General features: G+C 44.7%; 8 protein-coding genes across 8 annotated transcripts; 4 read left to right on the top strand and 4 right to left on the bottom strand.

Annotated features, from left to right (window-relative positions):
• Window positions 1–225: 225 nt before the first annotated feature.
• Window positions 226–1,748, top strand: EAF01_007191 (uncharacterized protein; the record flags this gene model as incomplete). Its single annotated transcript, XM_038915446.1, has 2 exons — window positions 226–643; window positions 703–1,748. 2 exons carry the CDS (start codon window positions 226–228, stop codon window positions 1,746–1,748), a joined length of 1,464 nt encoding a protein of 487 aa, XP_038769084.1.
• Window positions 1,749–2,693: 945 nt separating this feature from the next.
• EAF01_007190 (uncharacterized protein) lies at window positions 2,694–3,238 on the bottom strand (the record flags this gene model as incomplete). Its single annotated transcript, XM_038915445.1, has 2 exons — window positions 2,694–3,145; window positions 3,199–3,238. The coding sequence occupies 2 exons, from the start codon at window positions 3,236–3,238 to the stop codon at window positions 2,694–2,696; spliced, it is 492 nt and encodes a 163-aa protein (XP_038769083.1).
• Window positions 3,239–3,502: 264 nt separating this feature from the next.
• On the top strand, window positions 3,503–4,080 carry EAF01_007189 (uncharacterized protein; the record flags this gene model as incomplete). The annotated part of the gene is made up of 2 exons (XM_038915444.1): window positions 3,503–3,619; window positions 3,757–4,080. Exons 1-2 carry the CDS (start codon window positions 3,539–3,541, stop codon window positions 4,078–4,080), a joined length of 405 nt encoding a protein of 134 aa, XP_038769082.1. The 5' UTR covers window positions 3,503–3,538.
• Window positions 4,081–4,920: 840 nt separating this feature from the next.
• Window positions 4,921–5,953, bottom strand: EAF01_007188 (uncharacterized protein; the record flags this gene model as incomplete). The annotated part of the gene is made up of 2 exons (XM_038915443.1): window positions 4,921–5,728; window positions 5,892–5,953. The coding sequence occupies 2 exons, from the start codon at window positions 5,951–5,953 to the stop codon at window positions 4,921–4,923; spliced, it is 870 nt and encodes a 289-aa protein (XP_038769081.1).
• A 430-nt stretch (window positions 5,954–6,383) lies between these two features.
• On the bottom strand, window positions 6,384–8,618 carry EAF01_007187 (uncharacterized protein; the record flags this gene model as incomplete). The annotated part of the gene is made up of 8 exons (XM_038915442.1): window positions 6,384–6,722; window positions 6,774–7,212; window positions 7,266–7,410; window positions 7,463–7,577; window positions 7,631–8,122; window positions 8,172–8,323; window positions 8,380–8,485; window positions 8,553–8,618. 8 exons carry the CDS (start codon window positions 8,616–8,618, stop codon window positions 6,384–6,386), a joined length of 1,854 nt encoding a protein of 617 aa, XP_038769080.1.
• Window positions 8,619–9,277: 659 nt separating this feature from the next.
• EAF01_007186 (uncharacterized protein) lies at window positions 9,278–11,228 on the top strand (the record flags this gene model as incomplete). Its single annotated transcript, XM_038915441.1, has 3 exons — window positions 9,278–9,330; window positions 9,398–11,128; window positions 11,183–11,228. 3 exons carry the CDS (start codon window positions 9,278–9,280, stop codon window positions 11,226–11,228), a joined length of 1,830 nt encoding a protein of 609 aa, XP_038769079.1.
• A 154-nt stretch (window positions 11,229–11,382) lies between these two features.
• Window positions 11,383–14,193, bottom strand: EAF01_007185 (uncharacterized protein). Its single transcript, XM_038915440.1, has 2 exons — window positions 14,016–14,193; window positions 11,383–13,945 (listed from the first exon to the last, which is right to left on the bottom strand). The coding sequence occupies exons 1-2, from the start codon at window positions 14,040–14,042 to the stop codon at window positions 11,609–11,611; spliced, it is 2,364 nt and encodes a 787-aa protein (XP_038769078.1). The 5' UTR covers window positions 14,043–14,193; the 3' UTR covers window positions 11,383–11,608.
• Window positions 14,194–14,520: 327 nt separating this feature from the next.
• EAF01_007184 (uncharacterized protein) lies at window positions 14,521–15,399 on the top strand (the record flags this gene model as incomplete). The annotated part of the gene is made up of 2 exons (XM_038915439.1): window positions 14,521–14,549; window positions 14,637–15,399. The coding sequence occupies 2 exons, from the start codon at window positions 14,521–14,523 to the stop codon at window positions 15,397–15,399; spliced, it is 792 nt and encodes a 263-aa protein (XP_038769077.1).
• Between the last annotated feature and the right edge of the window lie 41 nt (window positions 15,400–15,440).

The following is a 15,440-nucleotide window of genomic DNA, read 5'->3' as shown; positions in this document are numbered from 1 at the left end:
ATTAAGACGACTTTTCCCATCGGGACTTCCGAATCTCCTTCTTATTAAGTACCTCCCAAGAATACTTTGCATATCTCTCACCGACTTTGGTTTCTATATATCAAGACTTTGAACTCATGAACATATCTGTCGTCGACAATATATATTACTTGTCTACTCTTACTTCTACCTCTTCCCTTCTCCTTACTTCATAACCCAAACTATACTCTCTAAACATCATCTATCATGTCGCCAGCTGCCATCGCAGAAGCGCATAGAGGAGATGCTTACATCGCCAACACCAAGGCGATGAGTAATGTATCTTCATATATGAATGGAGGCGCCGTTCAGCTTGGCATGAAGAGAACCACATTCCTATTTGATCGACATCTCCACAAAGAATTTCCAGTCATCGTACGAGGAAGTGGAAGCAATCTTTACACTAAAGACGGACGAGTCATATTTGATGCCACATCCGGCGCCGCTGTCTCATGTTTAGGACATGGCAACAAGCGAGTCACCAATGCCGTTTTCCAACAAATGGCATCCGGCATTCCATACCTAGCCTCGGGATTCTTTGGCCACGAAACTGTGGACGATCTTTGCGAAGAACTGATAAACGGCACTGGCCGAAAAATGGCCCGAGTCTATTTGACTGGTTCAGGTAAGTTAGCTACACAGCCAACCATGGATGTGGATGTGACCCAAGCTAATTCAACGTAGGATCCGAGGCTATGGAAGCCACATGCAAATTGGCACGACAGTACTTTTACGAAAAAGATAAATCTACTCCACGAGTCAACTTTATTGCTCGAGAAGGTTCATATCATGGCAATACCCTAGGCGCATTAGGCATGTCAGGCCACAAAGCACGCCGCGCACCCTATGCCCCCTTCCTGATGCCCAACGTTTATCACGTGTCCTCCTGCAACCCCTATCGCCAACGTCTCCCCAACGAATCCGATGCCTCATTCGTTTCTCACAAAGCCGCCGAACTCGAAGCAAAGTTTCAAGAACTCGGTCCGGAAACTGTTATCGGCTTCTGCGCCGAGCCCATCGTCGGCGCAGCTCTCGGGTGTGTCGCTGCTCTCCCCGGCTATCTAAAAGCCATGCGCGATGTATGTCATCGACACGGTGCGCTCTTCATCCTCGACGAGGTCATGTGCGGCATGGGTCGCACCGGAACCCTGCACGCATGGCAATACGAAAACGTCGTTCCCGATCTCCAAACCATTGGGAAAGGGCTCGGCGGCGGCTACCAACCCGTTGCCGGCGTACTGATTTCGCAAAAAGTCGTCAATGTTCTCTACAACGGCACTGGGCAGTTTATCCACGGACAAACATACCAAGGAATGCCTGTTCAAGCCGCTGCTGCCTTAGAAGTCCAGCGTATCATCCGTCAGCATGACGTCCTCGACAATGTCCGCACGCAAGGTGCATACCTTGGCAAACTTCTCAAACAACATCTTTCTGATCATCCTAACGTGGGAGATATTCGTGGAAGGGGACTTTTCTGGGGCATTGAATTTGTGAAAGACAAAAAGAGCAAAGTGGCCTTTGAACCCAAATTGAGCATTGCGCAAAAGATACACGACCTAGCTATCTCACATCCATACAACATGACGATGTATCCTGGGACCGGCACGGTAGATGGCATGTGTGGAGATCACATCATGTTGTCGCCGAATTACTTGGTTACGAAAGAGGATATTGAATATATCGTAAGGGTTACGGTGGATGTTATCGAAACGGTTTTTGAAAATCTATAAGGAAGAGTTTATGAAATTTACATTTTGGTCTTGGACTTGGGCTTGGGAATTATATCTTATATCATGTTTTGCTTTATTTATGGGGGGCCTTGCAAAAGGACTGAGTACAAGAGGTTGGTTTGGAGATATGAGATTCGGAGATTGGAGTTATGTTAGGGATCCAAGTGGTTTTTTGGGGGGGAGACAACATGCATGGGGATGGATTTCCTGAGAGGGTTTTTTTTTCTACTATCGTTTCTTACATGCAAGCTTCAGAGCTCTTCTGTGTTGAGCGATATGGGATGTTGGTTTGGCGTGAAGGAGAAACTTCGTTATATGGACGGCAGCATAGGTATTCCCTCGTTATTGCTTGTCTGTTTTTTATTATTATTTTGGAGGCGTTTATTGCATCATCGATAAAGAGATATATGCCTGGAATTACTTTCTATCTGTCCCCTGTATCCTACCTACAGAATAGAAAAGTCAAACAAAATCAAAAAATGATTACTCCCATGATTTGCATACACATTTCTGTTCTCGTCCCACAACTGAATTGTGATATTAGAAAATGAGTAAATGAGATGAGCTACCTGCATGATGTCATCTGTGCCATGATCATCCTTTCTAGCCGATCGGCACTTGTACCGGAGCTCCTTTCGTCCTGAGTACCATCAGATTGGTATGCTGTTCCATTCGTTCGATTGCCCATGACTTCAATGTCCCACATATGTATTTTCCGGAACTCCATGCGAATCCAGCCCTTGAATGCCCCATAATCTTAAAATCCTAATTCCTAGGAACTCTATTGATCTGGCAAGAAACCTGCCTTCTCTGACAAACTCCCTTTCCCCCGCCCCATTAATTCGCTCTGCAGCTACGATCTTATATCCATTCTCCGCCTCCCCGTGGCTCTCCCGAATCCACAATCTATTCCTCACCCATGCAATGTAGCCAGACAGCGCGCACTCATTTTTTCTCCTCTTTATCATCAGTAGTATACTCTACAACCATCCTAATATCATCCTCCAATTCTGGAAACACCTTTTCCATCTCCCCAGCAAGCACATCCCTGAAATCCCCAAACGCCTGCATTTTGCCCCTCATCAACTGATTATTTTTCCTCGCCGCCTCCACAAACTCTCTCGTATAAATATCCGGATTCCGCCCATTATCTATGTAGTGTATGACATCCTGAGGAACATATGCGAGATCCGTGGCCTTTCCCGCAACCCTATCAAACTGGGGTTTTCCGGTTGGAGGCCCCGCGGGAACCGTGGCGTGAGAAACGATTTGGAGAGAAGTGGAGAGTTGGAGGAGAGACTTCTCAAGAATCTCACGAGTGGGTCGCCCGACGCTGTCGTAATTATGTGTTTGTATCATTATTTCGTATAGGTCTTGGATAACGTTCTTGATTTCGTCTGTTGAGTGTTATTATGATGATTGTACGGTATATGAATAACTGAAAACTTACTCGTGACGACATTGTGGTCGTCATTATTGACTGGTGCCATTTTCGAGAGGGTTTTGTTACAGAAAATGTTTGGACGAATTGTTGCTTGTGGTCGATGAGGAGTTCATTGATAGATGCCCTTCCAAAAGAGATTATGTAATGCGAGTAACGAGGCTGTCAGCCCTGCATGCAAGGCTTCCGATTTCCATGAGTAACTACTGAAAGAGCCCCGTTAGCCCATCCACTTATAATTTATAATGTTATTTGGCCGTAAACACATCTACATATAAATATCGTTTTAAAACTCAAGACAATCAAAACGAGCATATCAAACATGAACAAAAAAAAAGTCAATTGTTGAATGGCCTTGTTGCAGGGCACGTTGAGTTCTTCCACAAATTCGATGTCAGATCTTCAAGCAGATCATGATCTTTGGTATAAAGTGGGATCTCCTATCCCTGTCCCTTACTCCTTGTCGTCTTCAACCACCGAAGATTCCTAATTGGCTAATAGATTCGTGTTCTCCTCCACGACCTGCACGACATCGCCAACGATCACGTAGCCCAAGCATGAACTCAGAATACAACTGATGAATTATATATCAGTGAGCCTTATTTCACATTGGAGGAAGCTGCTCAGGTCAAAGGTACAATAGTACCTTCACCAATTTTGACCGAAATCCCAGAGTTTGAAGAGCTCGAGTTTGAGGGAGGCTCGGAGCATCATGTGGGCTTACACACGCCAGCTCTAGGAGATGAGGGCCCCAAAGAAGCGACTGTCGAAACGGCAATCAAATCCTGTTTCCAGTCATTTTTTGAGAAACGTAAGGCAAGTGGTGATGTACGACCATGTGGTCCTCATGATATGGGACCGATTTACAGGGCGATTTTTATGATATCGTAAGAGGAATTAAAGGATGAAAAGTTCTTGGGGGAGATTGAGACGTGCGGAACTTAGTGAACCTAGAACCCGTGCGTCTGGGAACGTTGGAAGCAGGAAGAAGAAGCATGGGAGGCAATAATGAATGAAGCTCAATCGGTATTGATGGAGTGACTTCCAGACTCGGAAGAAATAACGTCTCACACACGCATGACATGCAGAAGGGGCTTTAAGCCTCTATATCTCCATCCAGGAGACCTGAGCAGTCGCGTGTTGACGTTACAACCATATGAATTGCACTCGGGAGTTTGAAGGCCCGCGATGGCCTTAATGAACGGCAAATGATGCACATCAAAATAACAACCTGGAGTATCCAAGCCTGAAGAAGGGCTTTGATTATCACATCTGGGGGGATCGACGAGTGTTATGAGGCTTTGGTTATTTCGACTTCGGCGGACTAATTACCTCGTAAATTGGGATGTGTAGTTCCAATGGCTTGAGACGAACAGTATTTCACTATCTCGATGGACCGAAACACAAAGCATACTTTACTATCCATTATAATGAAGCCTTTCATTATATAGGTATGTATAGGTGTGTATGTATATATATATATATATATAATACTTGACAGATATATAGAACATAAATGGCACTTCATGCATTCATAGAGACACCACAGTGAAGTGAACTGTGAGACTAATTGGAAGCGAGATTTTAGAATCTAGTACTTCCTCGGATACCTGTACTTTCTAGAACGTCTTGATGAAATGAGAAATTGTACACATCATGCCTGTAATTTGAGGAAGAGCTTCCCATCCAAGCACTAATGAAGCGGGATATCAAAAGAGATTTAGTATCATATCATATAAAACTCGCTCCACACTTCCTAAAACAAACACTGCATACCGTCTGGCCCTTCACTCCTCCAAAACTAAAACTTCTATACTCAATCTTCCTCAGAACCTCGAATCTTTCTACCTGCTCCTCTTCTCCCTTTCCAACAAACCACTCAATCAGTTCCTCCTCTGTCCAATTACAACTCGTAACAACCGCCACTCCGCCCATTCTCACTAATGCCAATACTTTCTCCTTATATCCCTCGAAAATCCTTTTCCCATTCGTATCTACCTCCTCCGACAAACTAATAGCATCGAATGTCCCCTTGTCAAGTACTATATCCCATCCTTTTGCCTGTTCCCCATTTAGGACTTTTGGAGATGGATCTTCTTTCATTATATCCCAGGTGATGAATTCGATTTCGTTTCCCTGTTCGATTCTCTCTCCCTCCCCCTTCTCTAGTTTATCCTTCGCAATACGTTTCGCAAATTCAATAGATCTTTCCGAATAATCCACACCCATCATTCTACCCACCCATTTCTTTCCCATCTCCTCGCTTTTCCTCCCTTCCTCTTCCTCCTCCTCATCACTATCCTCCTCCCCTTCCCTTAGCCTGACCAAAAAATGACCATTTCCCGTCCCTAGATCCAAGAGTCCAAAGTCTTTCCTCCTCCTCTCTTTTCCCAATCCCAATAAATCCTTCTCAAAAACCTCCCCGTTCAAAAAATCCACAACTTTATCCTCCGCAGATGAATCATCAAACCATATCGTCCCTACGTCTGTCGCGTCGAGTGCGTGGTTTGAAATTTCACGATTGTAGAGATTATCCCAACTAAGCTTCTTTGTTAACGGACATGATTTTGGATGTTAGAGAAAGCTTAGAAGGATGCGAATGTGCTGGGTAGCAGATACGGTGAGAGGAAGGAGAAAATTTGTGTAATAGAGGGGTAGTATGGAGGGGTAAATCATCTGTAAAGCGCATAAGACATACTTACTATTCTTTTGTGCCTAGAGCTGATGGATCGAGATGTGATGGCTTAGATGCTTCTGAGGCCATTTTGACATGCAATTTGTTTCAATTGAAATTTTACTCACTCTGGAGAGAAGATGTTATGCAGGAGATAATGGCATCAGTGTATCGGTGGGTATTCTCGATAGCGGCAGAATAATTTGGTTCACCGCCTAAGGAAGTCGAGACTCGTGAGAGACCGAACTGCCATAGTCGAGGGATACGTGATTCACAATTCATCGATCACAAACATTGAATCATTCAGTATATCGTTCTCATTTGATTTGTTTCCCTACGGTTTTATCGCCTACCATCTGCATATGAGGGACGTTGCTTATCAAAAACTTATTAGAAGGGACTATGCTGGATTTCATGCTCCGATCTAGAATAACAGGAAAACAGCAAGGCCACCATGCTCAACCTATTGGCGCAAAAAAATACATTTTTGTTCCCATATGCGACATCTTTATCCCCATATCTATGAGGTTTCCATAGGCTCACCAGAAATAGAAGCTGCAGCCGTAGTAGCAAAGAACCGAACATCGACATCATCATCCTTTTGCAACTTTTCCAAATTTGGTAGGATTCTTTCTTGGATAAGTTCTTGACCTCTAGCCGAGGGTGGTTCTGAGCTACCAGACTTCTCTAGCGAATAAACAGTACCCTCATCTGGCAATCTCTTGAGAACTGAGATAATCTCAGAGTATGATTTGGCGACATTGAAACGAATATTTGGAATCTCGTCGGCTACTAATTTGTCCATCATAGGTAGGATGGAATTTGAGACAACATCGAGACTGACAACTTGTGCAAGTGTCTGTGGATAAGGTTAGAATATTTTGAGCAAGGGGCAAGATCTAAAGCTTACTGTAATTGCAAAGCAGGTGGTCATTCTGTAAAGATAATTTGGATGAGCTCCCATAGCCATAACCTTTGGAATGATGGCTTCATTTGCCCAATCGACGCCAAAAACTTCGGTGAGCTTCTTCAAATTCTTTGTTGCCGCATCACGGATAGAGAAGACTGTATCTCCTAGCCAGCCCATGCAGAGCGCAGCCAACTTTTCGTCAAAGAATTGAACACCGAGTTGACTGGCCAATAGAGGAATGTACTCAATGATTGCCAAGCGAACACGCCATTGTTTATCCTCAGCAAGCTGTACAATAGCAGGAAGAAGAGATTGTGAGAGGAGATCAATGCCAATGACTTGGTTCACTAACTCCAACTTGGAGATTATATGTAAACGGACATCTGGAAACTCATCTTTGAGCATTTGCAAGAACATCGGGAGTAAGTGATCGATGGTCCTGTAGAGCTTGTAAGAATGAAGGTCATAAACAGTGAATACAAAAAGACCTACTCTTGCTTGCCAAGAATTGGTGCAAGGCCACTGATCTGGGTACCAAGGGCAGACCGAACGTGTTGAGAAGTATCAGAAACCAAGTCTTCGACAGTGGTCATGATGTCATTTAAGAGGGTGGTGTGATCGACAAGCTTGCAGAAACCTTTCCTTTTGTTTAGTGTGGTATCTCGGAAAACAGGAATGACCAGACATACCAGGAATTTGACCAGCAATTGCTGTACGGACTTCTGCTTCACTGTCTTTCAATAATTTGACGAATGCTGGTACAAGATCTCTTGTTACAACTTCATCATCAACCGCTTTTGCAATCTATACTGCATTAGCCCTGTCCACCAGAATTGTACAATCCGAGTTAAACCAACCTTCTCAAATCTATCAGCTACCATATACCTCACCCTCCAACTTTTATCTTCGATCAAACTCCTCAAGGATGTAAGTAGAACTCCATGGCTTGATTGCTGCTCCTTTGGTACGACTTCCGCAATTGCAATCAAAATTTCTACTGTCAACAAACGTACGCTATCCTGGTCGTCGCCGGCAAGGTGTTGGAACAAGGGTATCATTTCTTCCACAACTATTGTAGCGGGCATTTCCTTCACAAATTTCGACAAGTTGTTTGCGGACTGTCTTCGGACCATAGGAGTTTCGTCATGAACTAAAAGGCCAAATTGTTGCCTAAGCTGCTCTTGCATTGGAGGCGATGCCTTTTTGTATGGTACGTTATATAATCCTGTGGCGGAGATCTTTGAGGTGAACCAGTCGGCTTTTGAAAGTCGAATCGTGAGGGGAATGAAGTACTCTTCGACTTGTTGTGAGGATAGCTCCTCGCATATCTTGTTTAAAGATTCCACGGCCTAATCCGGTCAGCATAGCCATAACTTCATGTCACTGCTATTGACAAACCTTTTCTCGCACCAGGGGTTCCTCGATGGCCGCGAGATTCTCGAGGGGTGAAAGAAGAACATGGCCGAACTCTGGTCCGCCAACATATTCTACAAAGTTTCCGAGTTCCTCGCTCAAAGCCGTGAGAACTTCGTCTTCATCTTCGACGGATTCTACATAATATCGTCAACCATTGTACTAGAATGTAGTTCCATATTGCACGCCATACCATCTAAGAAGGGAATCAACTCGTCTCTTGTGCGATCTGCTCCAAGTGCGAGGGCGATTGTTGACAGTCGATGAATGGCATTCAGTCTTAAAGTAACGTCGTCATGCTAATGAGCTATCAGTACTGCGCAACAAAGCCTTGTCCTTTGAAGGTGATGCGCCTTGGTTCAATACCTTTAATTCATCAATGAGAACAGCTATGGGATAGAGCTCGTCAGTCTTATCTGGGGCGTCCGCCATTGTGAAGATATGTAAAAGTCTTTAGGGAGTGAATTCGGTGGTTTAGTGAGGTGAGGGTGTTGGATTTGTTTACTCTGTATTCGTGGTCGAGAATATTTAGGAGGTTATCGCGTGGTCGTTGGTTCCTGTTGATAGATTGACGGAACTTTGTAATTAATCTCCGGGACTAAGAAAAAGCGGGAGAGGTGAATGAATCTTATGATATAATCCAGATCTAGGGACTGCCGATGACATGTCAGTGAGGTCTACGAGATATCTGGGTGGCATGTGGTGGGGGAAGCAACGAAGGACTCTTTGTAAATAGATCCAGACTTTGACTTGATGGTGAAAGAAAAAACCTATTCGAAACGTACCTTTAAAACACACTGCTGCAAAGAGGATGAAATTGAAATTTAAAGTAGCGACGCTGGACAAACGCTTTAAAATTCAGAAGAGGTGATAGATTTAATGTTGGTTGGCAGCGACAGCTCTCGGGGTTTGAACCTTTAAGAATCAACCATCGACCCATTGATATGTAAGCCTCAGGCATATACGTACACCTCGCAGTTCAGACCCCTCTGACACAACCCCACCAATAATTATTTCGACTCATAACTCATTGCTCATATTGATTCAAGACATTGTGAAGCAAATATTGCAACCGCAACTAACCAGTCAAGATGCCCACCATCAGCGTTGACAAAGCGAAGCTCTACGAAGCTCTCGGGCAAGAGTGAGTAAACAATTTTGTGACTTCGCAACTTGCCATATATGTCGTAGTAAACTAAATTAAACTTTAGGTATACCACAGAGGAGTTCGAGGAGTTATGTTTCGAGTTTGGAATTGAATTGGACGAGGACACATCAAATTCGGAAAGACCAATAGTCAACGGAAAGCAAGAACCTGCACAACTTAAAATCGAAATCCCCGCGAATCGATATGATATGCTCTGTTTTGAGGGCATAGCTCTCATGCTGAATGTCTTCAGAGAGAAGACACCCTTCCCAAACTATAGATTGGTTAAGCCTGAGAGTGGAAATTTAGAGACCTTGACAGTTCACCAAGATACTATGAAAGTGCGACCATACGTCTCGGCGTCAATCCTGCGAAATGTTACTTTCACTCAAGATGGTTATGACTCCTTCATCTCGCTGCAGGACAAACTACACCAGAATCTTGCCCGACAGCGCACTTTGGTTGCGATTGGCACACATGATATGAATACAGTCAAAGGACCTTTCACATACGAGGCACTTCCACCAAAAGATATCGTTTTCACACCTTTGAACCAAACTAAGGAGATGAACGCGGAGGAATTGATGCAATTCTATGAGAACGACAAACACTTGGGGAAATACCTACACATTATTCGCGACAAACCAGTATATCCAGTTATTTACGACTCAAATCGCACTGTCATGTCTATGCCTCCAATCATTAACGGAGATCATTCCAAAATTACTTTGAATACCAAGAATGTTTTCATTGAGATGACTGGTACGGACCGCACAAAACTAGAAATCGTAAACAATATTATAGTCTCTATGTTCTCTCAATACTGCGCGGAACCATTCACAATTGAGCCCGTCGAGATTATTTCGGAGCACAACCAGGAAACCCGAACAACTCCCAACCTCAGCCCACGGGAAACTGAGGCTGAGGTCGACTATATCAACAACTGCTGTGGTCTCTCAGAATCCCCAGAAAGGATTTGTGAGCTTCTCAAGAAAATGTGCTTATCCGCGAAACCTTCCTCAAAGGATAAAAATTTACTGGATGTCTCGATACCAACAACCAGAGCCGATGTTCTTCACCAATGTGACATCATGGAAGACGTGGCTATTGCTTACGGCTTCAACAATCTTCCCCGTACATCCCCCAACAAAGCCTCGACAATTGCTCAACCCCTCCCAATCAACAAACTTGGTGACATAGTTAGAACGGAAACCGCCATGGCAGGCTGGAGCGAAGTCATGCCACTGATTCTCTGCTCCCATGACGAGAATTTCGCTTGGCTCAACCGCAAAGATGATGGCACTACAGCTGTTCGACTTGCCAACCCCAAGACCGCTGAATATCAAGTTGTTCGCACATCCCTCCTCCCCGGTCTCCTGAAAACCATCCGTGAAAATAAGAAGCACAGTCTCCCCCTCAAAGTCTTCGAAGTATCCGACGTTGCATTCAAAGATTTGAGCTTGGAACGTAAATCGCGCAACGAGCGTCATTTCGCAGCAGCCTGGTACGGCAAAACTAGTGGTTTCGAAGTTGTTCATGGGTTACTTGATCGCATTCTGCTTATGTTGCAAACCGCATTCATTACGCACGAAGAGGGGTTAGAGGGCAAGAAACAGGATTTCGCAATCAAGGAGAACCCAACAAAACCAGATGGATACTGGATTGAAGAGATTGATGAGCCAACCTTCTTTGCTGGTCATGCGGCTGCGATCTATTTGCGGCTGGGAGGCAAGGAGGTGCGTGTTGGAGAGTTTGGTATCTTGCATCCTACCGTTTTGGATAAATTCGAATTGAGGTAAGTCTATGTCTGTTCGTAAATTTGAGAACGTAACATACTAATAGGCACTAGATATCCTGTCAGTACTTTGGAGATCAACCTCGAAGTCTTCTTATAAGCCATCAAATCACATCAATCGCACACAGTACGAAAGGCGAGCTAGAATATTCTCAAAAGATGGCATTGATTCGCAGCTTTGCTTTTGCTATTTAGCTACTAGAATAGCGTGTCTGATGTATGAATAATGAGTAAAAAGTATCAAAAAATTATGAAACGTTATAACATTTTTTCGTCATTGTGACAACGTTTCTCTACCAGTACGCCTTTACTCCTACAGTGCCTTGGGAAGATATAATCAGAAAAATGTGTTCTCCCATTTCCTTCCTGTCCCTTTCATCCGTCTCTCAGAAACACACATTTCCCAGCTCGGTTTAAACGCCAGCCTGGATAGGCAATTTCCTAATCATGCATCCCAAAACTAACAATCGTATGATATCATCATTGCATCTCAACTTCCATTTCCATTTCCTTACTATTCCCATTCAGACTTACCGGACCGCTCTGGTTCGTACTTCCCATGCTTCCCAACCCTCCCAGTCCCGTTGCTTTCCCAATTCCCAGCCCCGCAATTCCATCTCTCAGACTTGCAAATGGATTTCCAGTAACAGTTGTCGTCCCATTTGAGCCTCGCCTCGTCGTAGTCCCCGCTTCCAGGCCCGCAAGAACCGTACGACCGGGTGGCGCTCCTGGCGGCGAACTTACACTTGCAATCGTATTAAGTCCGTTACTGTTATTTGTACTGAGTGCTAGATATCTTTCCATGGCAGGATTATGCGGTCCGTTCATTTCTTCGTCAGTGCGGTTAAATACTTGATGCCACCATCTTACATCCTCTAAATTAGGGAAGATCAAGCGTTCTTTCCCTTTAACGTGATCGTCTATTTCTCCGTCGTAGTCCTTGTTAGTAAACTCGGGTTTCTTGGACAAGAAATATGCCCAGACGCTCTTAGTGCGTTCTTTGACGCGAGCGTCTACACGAGACTTTTCATTATTGTAGAGGAATGTCCCATACTGACAGGAATAGAGATGATAGAGAAGTCGGCGAAGGAATCTTTCATTAAATTCGAAGCGAGTAGGATGTTGACGGAGAAGCTGATAGGTTGCATCTAGGAACTGATGGAAGACTGGACTAGTTTCATTGGGCTTGGTAACATCACTTTGAGGGAGTGTGTCTAAAATAGGTCTCTTGGGAGATTGATCAACTGTGACCTCATCTGCTTCATCAACATTCTCTTGGCTGTGGTTACTTTTATTGAAGAATCGTTTGGCGCTTAACAAAGCATTTTCAATAGCATCTCCGCGCCCGTCAGTATTCCCACCTGGCTGTATTGCTGAGCCAGCAAGAGCATCGTTTTGTGTTACAAACCACTTCTCATGATTCAAGAATCCAGATCTATGTTGAAACATATGCCCGAAACTCAGCCAGTCCTTTTCTACTAGTACTATGAATCCTTCTATAGTTCTGTAGTAAGGGTCGAGCATCAACTGGGATAGAGCACTCAGCTGACTCGTTCTATCCCAGCCATCTGAGCAGTGAATAAGGACATGCGAATGTTGTATACCGACTTGCCTGGCGATTAATGCCGCTCCATCAAGAATACCAGTGATGTGTTTTATCCAACCACTCTTTGCCAAGAGCTCTCGACTTGGAGGAAGAGGGGACACATCAGCATCCTTAATAGCGTCAACCACTTTCGCCAGAGAGTCTCGCATAACATGAATGTTTGCAATATTCAAATATGCCTTCTTAGCAAGTGGATAGTATTCCATTTTTTCCGTACCAAAGCCATTCACCTGATTAGCGTAAGCATTAACCTGAGGTCTTGCATCCACAATCAGATTGTTCTGTTGTGCCCCATAAACTTGAGGTTTCTCTGTTATGATTTCGATATTTGACGCAGATGCAAGCATCTCATCCTCATAACGTTCCGTATCTGTCACTTCTCCATTGTTCGGTGTACTGATATCGGCTTGACTAGAAGCTGGACTATTTCTAGATGCCGCTGGAGATACCGAGTCCACCTCATCGACCTGCGATGTTGCCGAAAAACATGCGCTAACCAGCTTCTCATCCTGGACACTGCGGGCTTGTCGCATACCAGTCCGAGGTTGTGAGCATCTTGTCAAAGCGCAATTATTGACAGGATGTAAATATGTTAGAACTGGTATACGAGCCCTCGAACGATGCTGGGCAGCATGTTTAATTGTGATGTCAGAGACAGATGAAGGGACTGGGAGTAACGCTGGGTACGTAGGAGAGAAGGCGTAATCGTGATTCATCTTAGACAACCTCCATCCTCTGTCAACCCCCTTCTCACTTATTCCTAAACGTTTCCATTCTGCCTTCGGATCGTATACATCCCATCCGTTTATCTGCTTTTCCGCCCCATGCGCTTTATAACTAAACGCATATAACCTTTCAATACTGCCCAGCTTGCACGTTGAATTCTTTAAGCTTTCAAATGTCTCTCGAGCTTGCTTGTCATCCGCAAAATTAAGAGTATAATAATTAAAGTCTCTACCTCGAAGACGAATAGAAGAAGCTTGTGCAGACCCTGGCGAAGTTGGTCGAAATGTACAGTATGCTATCATGGGATACGCTATCCACGACTCCCTCGTCCTGACCGGAGCCCCTGTGAGCTTTTGCGTTGGTGATGCTTCTTGTGAAGTTTCCGGAGGAGGAAGAGGTGCTTGAACTACGATTAAATGATGGGCTGTTAAGTGCAGTGTAACGTTAGAAGCTTGCCCCCGAGCTACTACCTGAACGTCATCCACCTGCGGAGTCATTCCAAAAGTTAGTTAATCAACCCTCAATTGCGCGGCAGGACTTTAACGTTTGACCAACCTTTGATATCTTGAGCTTGTCTGCCATCTTTATTTATGGCTCGGCGCACTGGGTTGTAGAATAAATCATACGAATCATTTGTAAATCTAAAAGGCTCCTTTCGTATTGTAGTTCTGTAATTTATTCTGAGTTCTGAGGGCGAAAATTAGATATGTTTGAATAATTTTTGGCTGCGATATCGATATTGAATCATCCTCATGAACTGAAATTCGATAACATATCAGTTACGTAGCATCCCTGGCGTTCCAATCAGGCTGTAGCTATACGGCTCATGCCACATGGGGGTCTAGTGGGGCTTTATTGATTTGTGAGCCTTATGAGAATTATTTGAGCCTCGTAATAAAGGCTATCATCCCCCAATTCGCTTAAAATCCCACATACGCTAGGAATTCGTAGGAAAATTAACAAGATTCAGTTTCGAACTCGCGACCATCGACCACACGACAATCACGACGACGACGTTGAACCTTTTTCCCACCGGTTCATAACTCATAAATCAGACAATATGGCTTCCAGTGTTCCAGGTGCCGCTATGTAAGAAATTGCCCTTGCTACAGCTCATTCAACATTCAACAAGAAAGAAAAAGTTCGCGGGGCTAATCATGAATTTCTTGTGTACAGCTCCAAGCGCAGAAAGTTCGTCGCCGATGGTGTTTTCTACGCCGAATTGAACGAGTTCTTCCAACGCGAGTTGGCTGAGGAGGGATACTCCGGTGTCGAAGTCCGTGTCACCCCAACCGTCACCGACATCATCATCCGCGCAACCCACACTCAAGAAGTTCTCGGAGAGCAAGGACGCCGCATTCGCGAACTCACCTCCCTCATCCAAAAGCGCTTCAAGTTCCCAGAGAACAGCGTTTCCCTCTACGCCGCCAAGGTCCAAAACCGTGGTCTCTCCGCCGTCGCTCAATGCGAATCCCTCAGATACAAGCTCCTCAACGGTCTCGCCGTCCGCAGAGCATGCTATGGTGTTCTTAGATTCATCATGGAGTCTGGTGCTAAGGGTTGTGAGGTTGTCGTTTCCGGAAAATTACGTGCTGCTCGTGCCAAGTCCATGAAGTTCACTGATGGTTTCATGATCCACTCCGGTCAACCAGCAAAGGACTTCATTGACCACGCTACCCGTCACGTTCTCCTCAAGCAAGGTGTTCTCGGTATCAAGGTCAAGATCATGAGAGGATCTGACCCAGAAGGAAAGTCTGGTCCATCCAAGGGTCTCCCAGATTCTGTCACCATTATCGAGCCAAAGGAGGAGCAAAGTGTGGTTCAACCTATGAGCCAGGATTACGGTGCGAAGGCTGCCGCTGCTCAAGCAGCTGCTGAGGCCGCTCGCTCATCGGAACAGGCTGGTGAAGAGGCTGCTCCAGCTCCCCAAGAGGAATAAATTTATGGATTAGTAAAATAGGATGGGCGTTTCCTGCGAGT

The sequence above is a fragment of the Botrytis porri genome, assembly GCF_014898465.1.
Source record: "Botrytis porri strain MUCL 3234 chromosome Unknown BPOR_009, whole genome shotgun sequence".
Classification (NCBI taxonomy): Eukaryota; Fungi; Ascomycota; class Leotiomycetes; order Helotiales; family Sclerotiniaceae; genus Botrytis; species Botrytis porri.
The sequence above is the reverse complement of the archived record's forward strand: the minus strand, read 5'-3'. Positions and strand labels throughout refer to the sequence as shown.

What these genes read in the sequence shown, in the direction of transcription:
- EAF01_007185 (XM_038915440.1), bottom strand. Translation starts at nt 14,042, where the DNA reads ATGGCAGACAAGCTCAAGATATCAAAG. An exon ending in ACAAGCTCAAGATATCAAAG is followed by an intron (nt 13,946 to 14,015) that starts GTTGGTCAAACG and finishes ATGACTCCGCAG; the next exon opens with GTGGATGACGTTCAGGTAGT.